This window comes from Pinus tabuliformis, chromosome 1_1, assembly GCF_031772625.1.
Source record: "Pinus tabuliformis cultivar Carrire ecotype Pingquan chromosome 1_1, CPIR1, whole genome shotgun sequence".
Classification (NCBI taxonomy): Eukaryota; Viridiplantae; Streptophyta; class Pinopsida; order Pinales; family Pinaceae; genus Pinus; species Pinus tabuliformis.
Window position 1 is genome coordinate 412,886,095 of NC_142297.1, and position 14,927 is coordinate 412,901,021.

At 38.8% G+C, this 14,927-nt stretch overlaps 1 protein-coding gene across 1 annotated transcript in view; it reads right to left on the reverse strand.

Annotated features, from left to right (window-relative positions):
* Positions 1–14,927, reverse strand: part of LOC149213449 (uncharacterized) — a 213,770-nt gene that overhangs the window by 192,403 nt on the left and 6,440 nt on the right. Inside the window, exon 3 of the mRNA XM_089392004.1 lies at positions 230–316. Within this exon, the coding sequence (XP_089248130.1) occupies positions 230–316 (87 nt within the window). The remainder of the gene's footprint in view (positions 1–229; positions 317–14,927) is intronic.

A 14,927-nucleotide genomic window follows, 5' to 3' on the forward strand; every position in this document is an offset into this window, starting at 1 on the left:
GTTAATCCAGGCAATGAAAGATCTTTAACGGAGAAGAAACCAACAAGTTAAAAACATTTATTGGAAAAACAAAGTGTTCTGTGTTTATATACAGTACAATGTATCTCAAGGAAACAAACTTCAAAGTAATTTTGTTCTATGCTTGGACATCAGCTGAAAGCCATAAAAAAATGTCATATTGCAATGCAGCATCTCATTATCTAAACAAGATTACATAAAATGAACTCACCCTTTTTTGTGAGCCTTCAACCCAATATTTGTTTGGCTTTGTATACCTGAGCCTACCAACCTTTGTTACAGTAACATTGTCACAGTCCTGAATATATCATCAAACACCAAACAAATAAAATTCCATAGTGATCATTTTTATTTGAAGAGTGGAACAATAAAGGATTGAAAATGGCCATTCTAGTTAGAAAAATCATTAAAATAAGTCATAATAAACATTATCCAGGGAAGTATAATATCTGAAAGAAATTTACAAAAAGAAAATCACATTATCTGAATGTAAAACCAAAACAGGTAAACTGCAATTTCACAAGCATGAACTTGGAAGTTCACAAATTTGAAATGGTTACTAGTCACATATTTTGCAAAGGAATACAATGAACATTGCTCCTTATGCAATGTTTCTTGAAATGCTGCTTAAATGAGAAAATCGAGCACCTTAGGAAGGGCAAAAAGAAGTTTGTATCCTTCCAAACACAATGAATTGTCCACTCCTTTTAGTCATCAATAAAAATACATCCTGCCTTATTGTTTAATGCTTGTCTACCTATCTTGCATGGACACCAGCCTGTGCACAGATACGGGTGTGATATCTGGTACAGATAAAACAATTTTTTTGAACAGTTTGGATACAATATCATTAAGGATATAGGATGGAGTTCTTGTTAATATTAGCACTGAGGATAGGGTATCTAGACATTACAATGTACATACAAATGAGAGTCTCATCCCTCCAATATCTAGAATCTCTATTTTAAACTCATGACAAATTAGTAATATAAATTACATTTCATCACAAAAAATGTTCTCGTAAATATTGAAGCTCCATATTATTAATATCTTCTTGAAGACCAGGAATGTTGGAACCAGATGTAAAGATCCCAAGTCAACATGAAGATGCCCTTATTGTTGAATCATCATCGAGGAAATTCAGGTAGCCATCGCATTCCAGCTAAGTCACCTAGTTCATGTTCATCTTTGAATCCGACAACAATGAGATTTGAGAGAAATTTGCCTCGACAAAAATATTTGATAAAATTTGCCATTAAGTTCAAATATACTTTTTCCACGTTACACGCCCAGGAAAAACCTCAAGTATTTCCCCTCATTTCAAGGATGGTACACAAGGTCAACCTTGGAATCTTCAGGGCACAAGGCAGGTCAACAATAGGGCTCAAAGCCATTATTATAATATACTTCTTAGAAGCTCAATATGTCACTAGCAGGCATTGAACCCTAGCGGGGAAAACAATAATGAATCCTCTCGACACCCATGCTAAACTTAATGACAATTAAGTTAAGTTTGAATATATATATAATTTAAATAAATTAATTGTTGCATTATAAAAATTTATTAATATAATGATAGAACTACAATAAAATAATGAAGATAATATGTTTTAACAATAATATAAAATATTAAAGACATGAATCGAGATTTTTCTATATATAAATTTATATTCATTTATAATTAAATTTACATATAAATTTTATTTAAAGCATTATTGCAATTTATGTTTATATACTATGTAAGTTATCATGAAAAAAATGGAAACTTCTATAATGTATAAGTTATTTAAGTCATCATTATAACAAACTGAAGGTTAGGTTTATGTAAATTATGGATTTAAAACAATGCATCAATGGTGAATTCAAGCTTGTGGCTAGAGCAATGGTTAGGTCAATGGTGAATTCAAGCCAGCGGTTTGGGCAATTAAGATGAAGGAATTCCAAAGCCAAAGCTAAAGGTATTTCATCCACTATGCAAAACCATGTTATGAGTCACAATCTCAAAGAATGTGTTTCAGTGATTTGAGAGCATCTATTCGATTTATTTGAATTGGGGCATGGAATGGAGTTAGGTGTTAGTTTTTTATAGCATAAGACAGGTGTTCTAATCTCTATGGTATCAATCAGCCTAGGGAACACAATTTCTCCATTAGCCAGAAAAGGTTTTGCAAAGAAACACCTCAATTAGATTAATTAGCCAATTACTAAATATTTTCCCAAGTCTAACTTAGGAAAAATGGTTAATTAAATCAGATTAATTGAGCAAAATCATTTTTTCTCTAGAGATTTCTAGAAAAGTCGCTTGATGGGACTAAGATGATCTTAGCCATCAATTGTGATTAGATCGCAGTCATTGGTTCCTCGACGAGAGATTATACAAGCAAGTTGATGGGGCATTGGAGATCAATTCAAGCAGTTAGACTTGCCCAGTTGCAGTGATTAGCAAGGGCGCAATTGATATAGAGGGAGACAACAGCAGTAAGGGTTTTAGTAGAAAGAATTGAGGAGTGATTGTCGGAGGAATACTTCATGAGATTCCAGCATTCCGAGATAAGAGAATAGAGGCTGAATTATTCTACAAAGAGGCCGCACTAGCCAGTGTGCATTATTGGGCAGTAGTTCAATTTCCAATTGTCGAAGCAAGTTTCCAAAGGAGGTGGGAATAGCTCAGTCGAGTTGCAAGTAGAAGAAGGTGTAGGAAGGATTTTCTTGAGGCAGTGCGATTTCCAGTCATTAGTGCAAGTTGTTGGGAGGAGGTGTGAATAGGCTAAGGGAGGCCGAAATTATTTTGCAAAGGAAACTTGTGTTTCTAGATTATTTTGCCAATGGAGAAATTCACTAAAGCTTTGCTCGTGTCAGGCAAGTAGTTGATGTACTTTTTAATTTGAAGAAGATTTTATCATAAAACCCTCATCCCTACACTGCTTTTCCCCACATTGGGGTTTTTCCAGGGACAATTGTCCAAAAATCTTAGTGTACATAATTTTGTGTGTGGGTGCATTATTTCTCAGTTCCTGTATTTATTTTTGAAGGTTGCAGTAGTGAATTAATCGTTATTTGTCATATTAAAATTTTGAAGACAAATAATCTCCAGTAGATAGAAGATTTAATTTCCAGTTACTGCAATTAAGGAAATTTCACATTAGACATGCAAATGCACAACACAACATATGAAAATAAGTGTCTTTCTTTTTCAGCCAAATTTAATAGACAAAATTAAACAAATTTGCTTGATATCCCTTGGAATTCAATGAATTTTTAATTCAACAATGAAAATTCACCAAACACATTGACATAGCGTTTAAGGACATCTCCAATCCAAGGAACTTGAAGGCCCTTCGATAGTCTAGCCTAATATGTGTTGATTTTCTAGGAGAATTCTGATCTTCTATTTTAATAATTACTTTACAATGATTTCTTTAACCAAGTTCACTTATGTCACATACATCATTAGGCAATTATATATAGAAACTATCAACAGTAATGCAATAACGACAGTAGGATCATAAAGAGATAGCCAAGCACAAAAGAGACACAAATTTGCCCTGGAAAAACCCAAAATTGGGAACAACCCATCAATCTTTTCTTAGGAGGAATTGTTCAAGCCAACAAATACAATCTGATTATCCAATCAAACTTGGTCAAGCTAACCACAGAATCCACCCAGGTCAAACCTTGTCAAACAAGGCGAAATTCAACCCTCCTATAATTGGTCAATTTGCAATCAAACTGGTCTCCACAAACTCAGTCAAACTTTAGAATACTTCCTCCTCCTTTCGCACGTGTGAATAGAAGAGTAGCTGTTGTGATGATGATCTAAAATTGATGCCAAATGGAGACCAAGTTTGTAGTCATAGTGGTCATGAGGTGCCCAAGAGGCATGTCTCCTTGTGTTGGGCTTGTTGAATTTTACTTATAACCCAGGTCTAGTCTATGACTATACTAGATCATAAACACACTGAAGATACTTAATTACAAGCACTTTGCACAGCAAAAATATAATAGCAATGAAACAATAGACAGGCTATGACATGTTCCAAGGTCTTGTACAACACCCTAAGGACTTTCAGCATATCTAAAACAACTTCTAGGGCTTTGGCAACCTGGTCCAAGGAAACTGAAGCTCGGCCTCTTCCAAGAACAGCAAACAAAACCTTATTTCGACAAACTCTATCCTTCAGGTCTGCCAAACAAAAACTCATCCTCTCTAGGGCACAATCCTGAAAGTAAAACATGCCATAAACTTGCTCTCCTTCTAGTTGTGGCTACCCTTGAGGATCAGAGGCTCTCTTTCTATTAGCTTGTATTCATACAAGAATCGATTACTATGTTGTGAATGACCTCTCCATAGGTCACATATTTATAGGCTCTCTAATGTTGCTTTAGGAGCCCCTTTTGTCCATCAAAGGTGTCCTCCACAACAAATAGAATAAACAAATAATTTATTTCGGTTCTAAGCCCACAACTTTGGGTTCAAAACCCACTAGCTTAGGTAATTTTCCCACAAGGTGGGTTTCTCTACACAAACCTAGTACCCCAGGCGGCTTCTGGGAGTACCTCCCAAGCTACATGATTTTCAACACTCCCTCTCAGCTTCCATTCCTTGGAAGTAACTCGTTAGGAGCACAATCCCAATCTCTGGCATCCATCACTATAGCATACCTTGTAGAATGAACAACACTTTCATCGGATGTGTCCCTGCCACTAGAAGCCTCTCGCTTCTTCTTCTCTTCATAGGCCTTCTATCCATTCCAAGGTTCCTTCTTGCCAGCTATAGATTATCCCTCTAAACCTGCAAACTCTCACTCAAACTCGACTCCCTTTGAGTCTCAAAAAGCTTCTTTTTCCCATGACCTATAGGTTTTCCCTTCAGCGTGTATAGACCACTCTCCCTAACTCCAATAACTGCTCCTCTGGTGTTAGAGCCTCTAGGCTTGAGCATCAAATTTCCATCCTAGAACAATACTCCAACCCCCTTCGCCTCAATCACTAAGACATACAACATGCGGCACTTGAGCTGTGGTACCTATAGTACATCCTGGACGTGTACCAACCTTCCTAACTCCATCCTGAATGGCACCATACCTGACCTTTTGACAGTCTTCCGACTCTTCTCGCCAAGCTACGTGTACAATTTATAGTCCAATTCAGTTAGAGTCTCGAATACTTCTCGTGATCCTATCATATGCTTCGATGCTCCATTATCAATGAACCATGCACCCGCATAGATGGTGCCCTCAGAGAAATGAGAAGCTAGAGCAAAATCCTCTTCGAACCTTCTTGCAAAGTCATCCTGGTCAACTGTAGATGTAGCAACCATTGCAATCTCTTTCTTCTTCTCATTATCTCCTTTCTTCCGACGCAGACACTTACTCGCATAATGACAATGCTCGCCACATGTCAAACACTTCACCTTTATCAAGTCCTTTGCTTTGCCTTCATCTTACTAGCAAGAGCCATGTTCTCTCCATCAGACTTCTTCTTATGAAGATCCTCGTCCCACGGTTCTGTTGAGAAATGTAACTAGTATCGGTCTTCATAATTGTTGTCTAGCTCATGACATGATGTAATTATTATGTATTTGTCAAAAGAAAAATTATTGTAAAAGAAAATTATTTATAAGCATGGATTTCATTCTTTATTTATTTTTTGTTCTAGATCAAAGCACCCATTGAGTGCTTCTAGGGTTTATGTCATGTGTCATAGTCCTTGTCATTACACAATAGACCCTTCTTGGGCTTTTCATATCATGAAAGAAATTTATAATTGAGTCAAAAATGTATTTTGTTCCTCCTCCACCAAGTCGGCCTCATTAAGGGAATTCAATGACAAAGAAAGACTATATATTGGCAGCGCATTCAACCTATTTGAGCATCCATACAAGCAAAAAGTTTGATCTGCAATTTGAAGTGGAAAAGAATGCGTGAAAAGGCTAGAAAGGAAGAAGAAACTAAAGCGAATGAAGAAGAAACTTTTGTCAAGCTAAACAAGCCACACTTCTCTCTCATTCTCCCACACATGCGAATTTCTAGGTTGCAGGAAGGGGCCAAAATTTCAGGTCTACAATAGAGGCCGAAAATCTTGTTGCAAGAAGTCGAAATCGGTGATAGATGCAGTGCTGAAGAAGGTTGACTCTTGTTTGATCTTTGTCATTTCGAAAGGTCTATCTTGGGAGGCTGACTTGGTGGATTGGAGGAGATCTTTGTCTCGGTCAAAGGGTCTTGGTTGTCTCATTTAATTTGGTTCTAAAGGAAGAAATTTTGGGTTTTCCTCTAGAAGAAGGGTTTTGCCCTGGCTAATAGCCTACATATTGTGTCACTTCTTATCTTAATCTTCATGTTTTGGTTTTCATAGTTGCTTGATGATAAGAAGATAAAAGAAGCTCATAAGGTTGCTAAGAAATCACAAGTAATTATGAAGATAAGGAAATAGTTCTACCTTTCTAATTTTCTAACAGGGTCCTCTTGGATGAAGTCATCCCATAACCTGTTCCAATCTAGCAAATTGTCTCGACTCTCCAGCAACTATTCCTTTGATAAATGGCTTCCATTCCTCAGTGAATCCCTTCAAGGCGATGCTCACCAATACAAATTCTAGAAGGTTATCACCAATGGAAACAAGCTCATCACGAACTTGAGAAACCGTCGTGAGACACGAAGCCACACCCTCGTCATCCAACATCTTGGTGCTCTTGAGCTTCTCTCTCAATACCATCCACTGGTTCTCGATTCTTATTCTGGAACAAATTGTGAAGAGCCTTCCACATATCATGTGCAGTGTTCTTCACAGTAAGATGAGGTATCAAGTGATCCTTTAGTCTATCTAGGATGATCAACTTGGACTTCACATCCAACTCTTCAAACTCAGCTAACTCTTCAGGAGTTATTGGCTTAACAATCTCCTTGTCAACAAAGTCCCATTTCTTGTTCACCAACAAGATCATCCTGATCCTTTGTTTCCACAGACTATAGTTGGATAGCCCATCCAACCTGTCCTCATACCTCAAACTAGCAATCAATTTTGCCATGTTGTTAGTCCTTCAATGACAACTCAATCAACTCCCTCTTAGGTTGCTTCCTATGCACACTCTAATTCAGTTGTCCCTTCAAAGTAGCTTTGATACCATGTTGAATTTTCCTTATATCCCAAACCTGATCTATGTGTCTATACTAGATCATAAACACACTGAAGATACTCAACTACAAGCACTTTGCACAGCGGAAATGTAACAGCAGTGAAACAATAAACCACACATATTTTGTAGGCCCAAAACTTGTTATTATTTGTCCTTCAATAAAACAAACATAGGGCTCTTGTACCAAGGATCATGGCCCTTTAAGAAACCTGATACAAAACTAATGTACAAGTAGGGCTTGAGGTCAATTCCTTTAGACCTTCAATCTACCCAAAAACAATGACAAAGACAATCTTACTTGTTGATGTAGCCCTTCACATCAGTCCTTTCAGTCCTTCTTTATCACTTGCTACCTCGTTGTCCTGTGCCTCCTTCATAAAAAGATTTGTCTCCTTTTGAATCTTTGCATACCCAGTTGCTCACAATGCTCAATTTCTTCAAACTTCTTGCATATATCATCTCCAAACACTATTGTTCACACCTCCATTAGTGAACAGAGTTCATATCACCAACTCAACAATGCTTCCTGTTGAAATTGTGGTTATGGTCGATCTTCAAAAAATTATCATTTTACTTGAGAAAAACAAGAGCATTATTGTTTCTAGCATGTTCTGCACGCTTTTGATTTGGTCAAAAATAATTATTATTTTTAATTATAATTTCAAGTGGTTCAACAAGTGTTAAATCAACCCTTCTAGAAACACACCCATTCGGATCATATCGGCCCTTCTAGATGGTCAAGCGGGCTTGCCTAGAAACTCACCTATTCGCATCACAAAAGTCTATATAAAGAGGTCAATTTTCTCTCCTTGGTAGGTAATTCAATCACACATGAAGTGTTCAAGGATTAGATCAAGCGAAGAAGTCACTCTTATATCTTGTTGAGAAATCTATGGCATCATTAGTAGTTAGGTGATTTCTCTTTGTTAGTAACTGCTTGTGAGTGCCTTTTACAACTTTAGATTAGGATCTTCTTCATTACGGTATTAATGTTCTTCTTCATCAAACAGCTACCAATGCATGAATATAAATAGACAAGAGACACAGAATGTAGGCTATCATCCAAGGCCAAAACCTCTCACTCTTTGAGAGGGAAACCCACACAAATTCTTCTTATAGAAATTCCAATTGACGAATACCAAGACCAAGACCCTTGACCTATTTGCCACTCCAAGAAAAAGACACATGTTCTCTGGACAATCAAGCTTCTTCTTGACTCTCCTTCCACTTGACCTTCTTAACATTGAGATATTATCATCACCGCGATCCTTTAACTGTCTTCACATTGAGATCTCCTTTACAGTGAGACCTCCTTGCTGTCATATTATCGAGACCTTACTTCTATGATGGCACCGAGCCATTTCTCTTGAGATAGCATTGATATCTTTCCTCTTAAGGTAGCACCGAGACCTTTACTGAGATCCCACCATATCACTGTGATATGCAGTTCCTTCATAGCACTGAACAACGATCTTCATTATGGCACTGAATTGTGGCTTCTTCACGTAACTGTAGCTTCTATATCCTTTCTGAAACTGTGTTTCTTAGACATGACACCGAGCTATATCTTACTGAGGGTTGAAGTTTTGAACACATCATTGTAGTCTCCTATAGAGTTACAAAGTTATCTGAACTTGTTACTATGCTCATCCACCCGAATTTCAGAGGGGTCTGAATTCCCTTGATTGTGATTATATCCGAACTATTCATTGTACCCATCCAAGTTCCATCCGAACTTGTCTCTACCTTGTCCACCAAAAATATCAAAGATTTATCAAATTGTTTACTGTGTTTATGCGAAGATCCTTCACACCTACATATAGTGGTTGGTCCTCGATAAATAAGCTGAAATGTGTATCTTGAACAGTTATGTCTCTTATTTGAGTGAGCCGACATGCGACTTCTATTTCAATTTGAAGGCGACTAGAAGAGGAGAATCATGTGCTTGTCTTGGAGGGATTATAGACTCATGACATTGACCTTAATGACAAATCCTAAGGCTCTCAATGGGAGCCAACTAAAAATAAAATCTCTTGTTCATGAAACCCATGAAGCAAGGCATAATAATAATTTTATTTTATTTTCATCATTCAAAAATCACAATTACATGTCATTATGAAGACCGAACCTAGTTACACTTTTCAACACTCCCTCTTAACTAGGGAGGTATTCATAATGGTACTTGGTCATTCTCAATCTGAAGAATTTTTCATAAGAAGAATTGGATTGGTAACCCATTTGTATAGCATCGTATCAACCAACATTGTTATATAGCAAGGCCTCGATGAACAGCTTTATGTCTCCACAAGATTTGAGCTCAATGTTGGGGAGACCAATGATTTATAGACACACTCATCATTATCTCTCTTAGAACATATCCCACCCGGGTTCTCAGGGTGTGTTCCATGAGGACTATTCTTATCTTGGACTCCCCAACCCTCAAAGAATAGTGGTCCTCCACGACCCCTCTTATCTTGGATGCCCTCTCTCATCCTCAAAGAATATCGAATGCCAAATGATTACCCAATACTCTATTTTGTCTTCTCGAGTGAAAACAAGAATAATGTGTCTATCTCTCTCGCTCAATTAGGGAGGACATATCTATTCCAATAAAGGAATGTACTCATTCCCATAGAAGGAATGTACCTAAGCTCCCTCTTGTCTTAGGAATTTTCAAGTTTCTTCCAAGTAAGAAACATGTTTCCAAGCTCCCTCTTAATTAGGCCTCAGGTGGAGATGACGGGACAACCAGCTGCTTGAAGAACTCCTTTGTTCAATGTCATGAATTTCTTTGTCACGGAGTCTTCATCTTTTGGGGACTTCTTCATAGGGCACAGACCATCCATCACTTTCATCCATGAGTCAGTCATGTCATCATTCTTCTCATCAGAAAGTGATCTATCAATCTACATCTGGCATTGCTTCAAGTTATGCTACCTTCATCATGCTTTCTTCTTCGGAAGGATCTTGCATCCTTCTACATGGTTATCTTGGAAGATATCCATAGTTCTTCCCTTTGGTAGCCTTGCATAAGCCCATCCAGATACTAGTTCATAAATAAGAAATGAACACTTAAATCATAATTACCTTTGTGATGGTCTTTCATCATGACATCTTCCTGTAGGCATCAGCATCCAGCGTACATGTTGACACATCTCCTAAAGATATGTATTGTCAAGGGTCTCTATCTTTTCCAGACTTCCATCAGAGTCTTCATATCTTTTTGGGAGATATCATAGTCAAATCTTCTTGGTCATTCGGATGTTGACTGCCTTTACCATTCCACAATCTCTTCCTTTCTTTCTTCACATATTTCATTTCCAAGAACTTCCAATTAGAGTTTCCTTAATTGTAGTCAGTTACCTCATTTTCCATATGAGGACATATTATGTTGATTTCATCTAGTAAATATGTGATCTATGCATTCCTGCATCTTGGGAGGAGATCCTTTTCCCTTTGATCATGCTTCTCAAGATAGAGCAGTGATCCATGTTACCTACAACCATACGACATGACATTATAGCATTGTATACAAGCATACATACCTCATTTACCTTTAGGCCATCTAGGCTTCTTTCAGCAGCTTCCTTGATTGAGAAGAGCTTCAATCCCTTGATCTGCTTCATCTCTTATGTCATCATACCATCAACCCATGAATTCCACAAGCTGGAGTTCCTGATGAAACACTTGCTTTCTCTCTAGATCAGTGAACCTTTTGATGAAGATTCCTATCCAGCAGAGGTTACCTTTTGATGTATGATGAGCCTTGTCCTGGATGACTTCTTCCTTTCCTTAAGTTTCCAATGAGGTTCCCAAGAGCTATATCATTCATAGTTGATTATCAGACATCCTTCATGTTTCCTATGGTTATTTCACAAGCTCTTACTTCTAATGTTTTTCCTCTTACAGCTTCCTTCACTTCTTTGGTGAAATGGACTTCTTCTTTATCTTCCTTGTTATTGTCCCTTTTGAGCTTAGGACAATCTTTCGTATAATGCTCATAGCATCGAGTCTTAGCTATGATCTTCTCTTCTTTCAACAAACGTCTAAATACTTTTTGCCCTCAACCAATCTTCTTTTATCTTGCATAGAAACGACAAGTTGTTGAATGGGATAGCTTTCTTATCCTCATAGACATTTGTTACCTTGTTCATCGGTTAGTGCATTTAGAACAATGAAGATTATCTCTCCCAAATCTTGCAATTGAGATCTTATGAAGATAACCCTTTATCCTTTGATACCATCATTTTGTGTAGATCATATCTAAGTGATCTAACCTTCTTTATCACATCTTCAAAGAATAGTTCTACCAGTTTATCATATATCTCTCTGATATCCCCGATCCTGCTATATAGGGATGAGGGGACCTTTGACTGATTTCATAAAAATCTCTTGAGCCCTTTGATCCCTTTCCATGTATTCAGATAATGCTTGACCTTCGAATGGTGTGGAGACTTTTCCATTGAAATGACTTCACTTTCTTTGAGGACTATGTTTATCCTCCATTTCCATGCAAGGAAGTTCGATGACCCAAACAGCTTATGGATCTCTTTGCAAAACGAAGTCATTTTACTAGATTAGACTATAGAATAAAAGATACTTACTTGACAAGTGAAGATGAAATTTTCAACTTGATCCCTTTGATGGTAGTGGATGAAGATGTATTAGTGCCTTTTTGGATGATCCTTCAAATGAAATCCCTTCTTCAATAAAAGGAGATTGCCCCTTTTATGATGACAACACCTTTGATCTAGCTCCCTTAATGATGATGATTGATGAGGATGTCTTGATGCTTTCTCAGATGATCTTCTATAGGGATAGGGAGGTTCGTGCTTCAATTGGAGGCAACTTGCCTTATAGCCTTCTTTGTATTAGAATAATGCTAGTTTAGTGTTTAATGCTCGTTTATGTATGTCTGTGATCTTATTAGCAGTTTCTTATTAGAACCTTGTTGTTTCTATTTCTTAGTAGAAACTTGTTGTTTCTGTAAATACAGTTGTATTATTTATTGAGCTTCATTGCTCATTGTAAATCAATTCAATCCATTCATTGATTATGGTATCAGAGCTCGTGTATTTTTTCGAAATAATTTTTCATTGTTTGAAAAATTTCGTGCTTCATTTCAAAATTGCTCTCTAAGAGTCTGAAAAAAAAAATTGGAGGCGATTCGATTCTAGCTCGTTTCTTGCCGTCACTGCTGCTTTTATCAGTGGCCGCAGAAATAACACCAGCAGGTGGCCTCTGCGATTTGCCCTCCGAGCGCTTACAGCTCCTCGTTTCCATAAAAGTAATATGGGTTCACCGGGCCGTTCCTCGGCTCCCTCCTAGCTAAAAGCCTGTTGCTTACGGGTGTCTGCGCTTCAAGGGAGGAATTCTGGTGGCAACGCTACGGGTTTGGGTTTTAGCCGGATGCCAATTCTTGCTTTGCATCTGCCCTGATGATCACCAAAGAGGCGTCGATGCCGAAGACGGAATCCGAGATCGAGAGCATCTTGCCGCCGACACTGATTCTGGAGAGGGAGACATAGTAGAAGGTGTCGAGGCAGAAAATATTTTACCGCTTTCATCAGTTAACTGCGAAGGGAACGACAACGCCCCTCCGCCGAGGCCAAGAAGCCCCGAGGCACCGACGAACAGCCCCTCGTTATCGTGGCCACAGCCGATGGCCACGTTTGGCACCGTTTTCTCCCCTGAGGGTTAGTGTCTCCGTTGCGAAGTTCCCCAGCGTATACGACCCGTCGCCATAGCTCACCTGGTACATGCAGCTCCCATTGCGACTGCACCCCGAGACATCGAGAGAGGGTCAAGAGACTCGCACCAGCATCTGTCAGATTTGATATTGTGCAGTGCTATGCATGTTCCTTCCTAGACACGAAAAAGGCCACGAAAGATTGCTTCACGGATGCTGATAGCTTGCGTGTGGTAGGCCATCAGAATAAGTCCGAAGGTTCATTTCTTTGCTTTGGATTTTTTTTACTCGGGTCAAAACCTCGCATGCTGGGATTATGAGGGATAGAATACGCGGCGTGCTCTAATGCTTTAGATTTTGTCCAGATCAACCGGCATCTGCATTGAAAGTTGTGACCGAATCCTTTGTTGTTTTCTGTGTCTTGGGAAACGTGCAGATGGCCTCGCTAATCAATCTGATGTTGGAACGCAGTCAGAGCTTTAATGGCACCAATTATAACATCTGGAGACAGAGAATGTTGACCATTTTTGAATATAGGTGTCTTGACCAGCTCGTTTTGGGCAAAGAGCTCAGTCCTGGTACACCTGGTGCAGATCAAGATAACTTTGATGATCGAAATCAAGAGGCTGTTATGCTTCTCAAACTCTCTGTGACTGATGATCAGTTACCACAGATTCCTTCCGGCAAGACAACTGCCAAAATCAAGCAACATTTGAAGGAATTGCACGAGACATCCAACAAAAGTAGAGCTTTCTTTCTAAAGAATCACTTGTTCTCCATCATGATGGACGAACATATGTCTTTACAGGAACATCTTAACAAGATTAAAGACATTCGAGATTAGCTCAAAGCCATTAGTCGGACCATGGAAGAAGAAGATATGGTAGTCATCACTCTGAAAAGTCTACCAAAACCTTATGAGCACTTCATAGAAACACTCAACATTACCTCCACTAATGTTGATCTGAAGTTTCCGGAGTTATGCACCAAACTCCTGCAGCAGGATCGTTGGAAACAGCAGTTTGGTAGTGGTGCTTCATCAACCTCCTCAGAAAATGCTTTTGCTGCCAAATATTAGTCCTCTCAGTCCTTTCAGCAAAAAGGTTCTTCTCAGCCTTCTGATCTTGTTAAGAAGAAAAATGTGCAGTGTAATTACTGTCATAAGTTCGGCCACATGAAGAAAGATTGCCGACAAAGGATTGCTTCTGAACAAAAGAAGCAGGGAGGGTCTCATCAAAAAGCGAATGTTACAGAACATTCCAAGCAGAAGGAATCTGCCTGTTACGCCTTTATGGCTAAGAGGTCCTCAGATCATGCCCCGTCTTCTGCCTGGTACATTGACTCTGGTGCATCACGTCATTTCTCTCACGGGCATGACTGGTTTACTAACTTCTCATCTTTCAATGATTCCGTGGTATTCGGCCGAGGTGAGGAGTACACAGCGGTTGGCAGAGGTACAGTTCAGATCCAGTCTGATGGGCGCACACTCATCTTCCTGAATATGTACTACGTTCCTGGTATGGAAATTAATCTGTTGTTTGTCAGCCAGATTATGAGGAACTCTCCTCAGCTCAATGTGGTGTTCAGTGTGCACAAGTGCTCCATTATTGACAGGGAAACTCGTCTTACAGTTGTTGTTGGCCTAGAGGATCATGGCCTATACAGGCTTCTTGACACTAGTGATTCTCCAGAAGTGGCTCTAGCAGCTCGTGTTTCTCCCATCAGCACTCTGTGGCATCAGAGATATGGGCATCTAAACATTCAGTATCTCTCTCAGCTATCTCGGGAGGGACTTGTGTCAGGGTTACCTGATATTCAGACTCAGCATTTGGGAGTGTGCAGCACCTGTCAAGCTAGCAAGCAACATCGGTCTTCATTCAAGGATGGAGAATCTTGGCGCGCATCTAAGGTACTCTAGTTAATTCATGTTGATATTTGTGGTCCTATGAATACATCTTCAGTTACTGGTTGCAAATATTTTTTGCTTATTGTAGATGATTTCAGTAGAAAGATGTGGGTGTACTTTCTAAAACATAAATCTGATGTATTTAGTATCTTTCAAAAGTTTAAGTCCTTAGTTGAAAA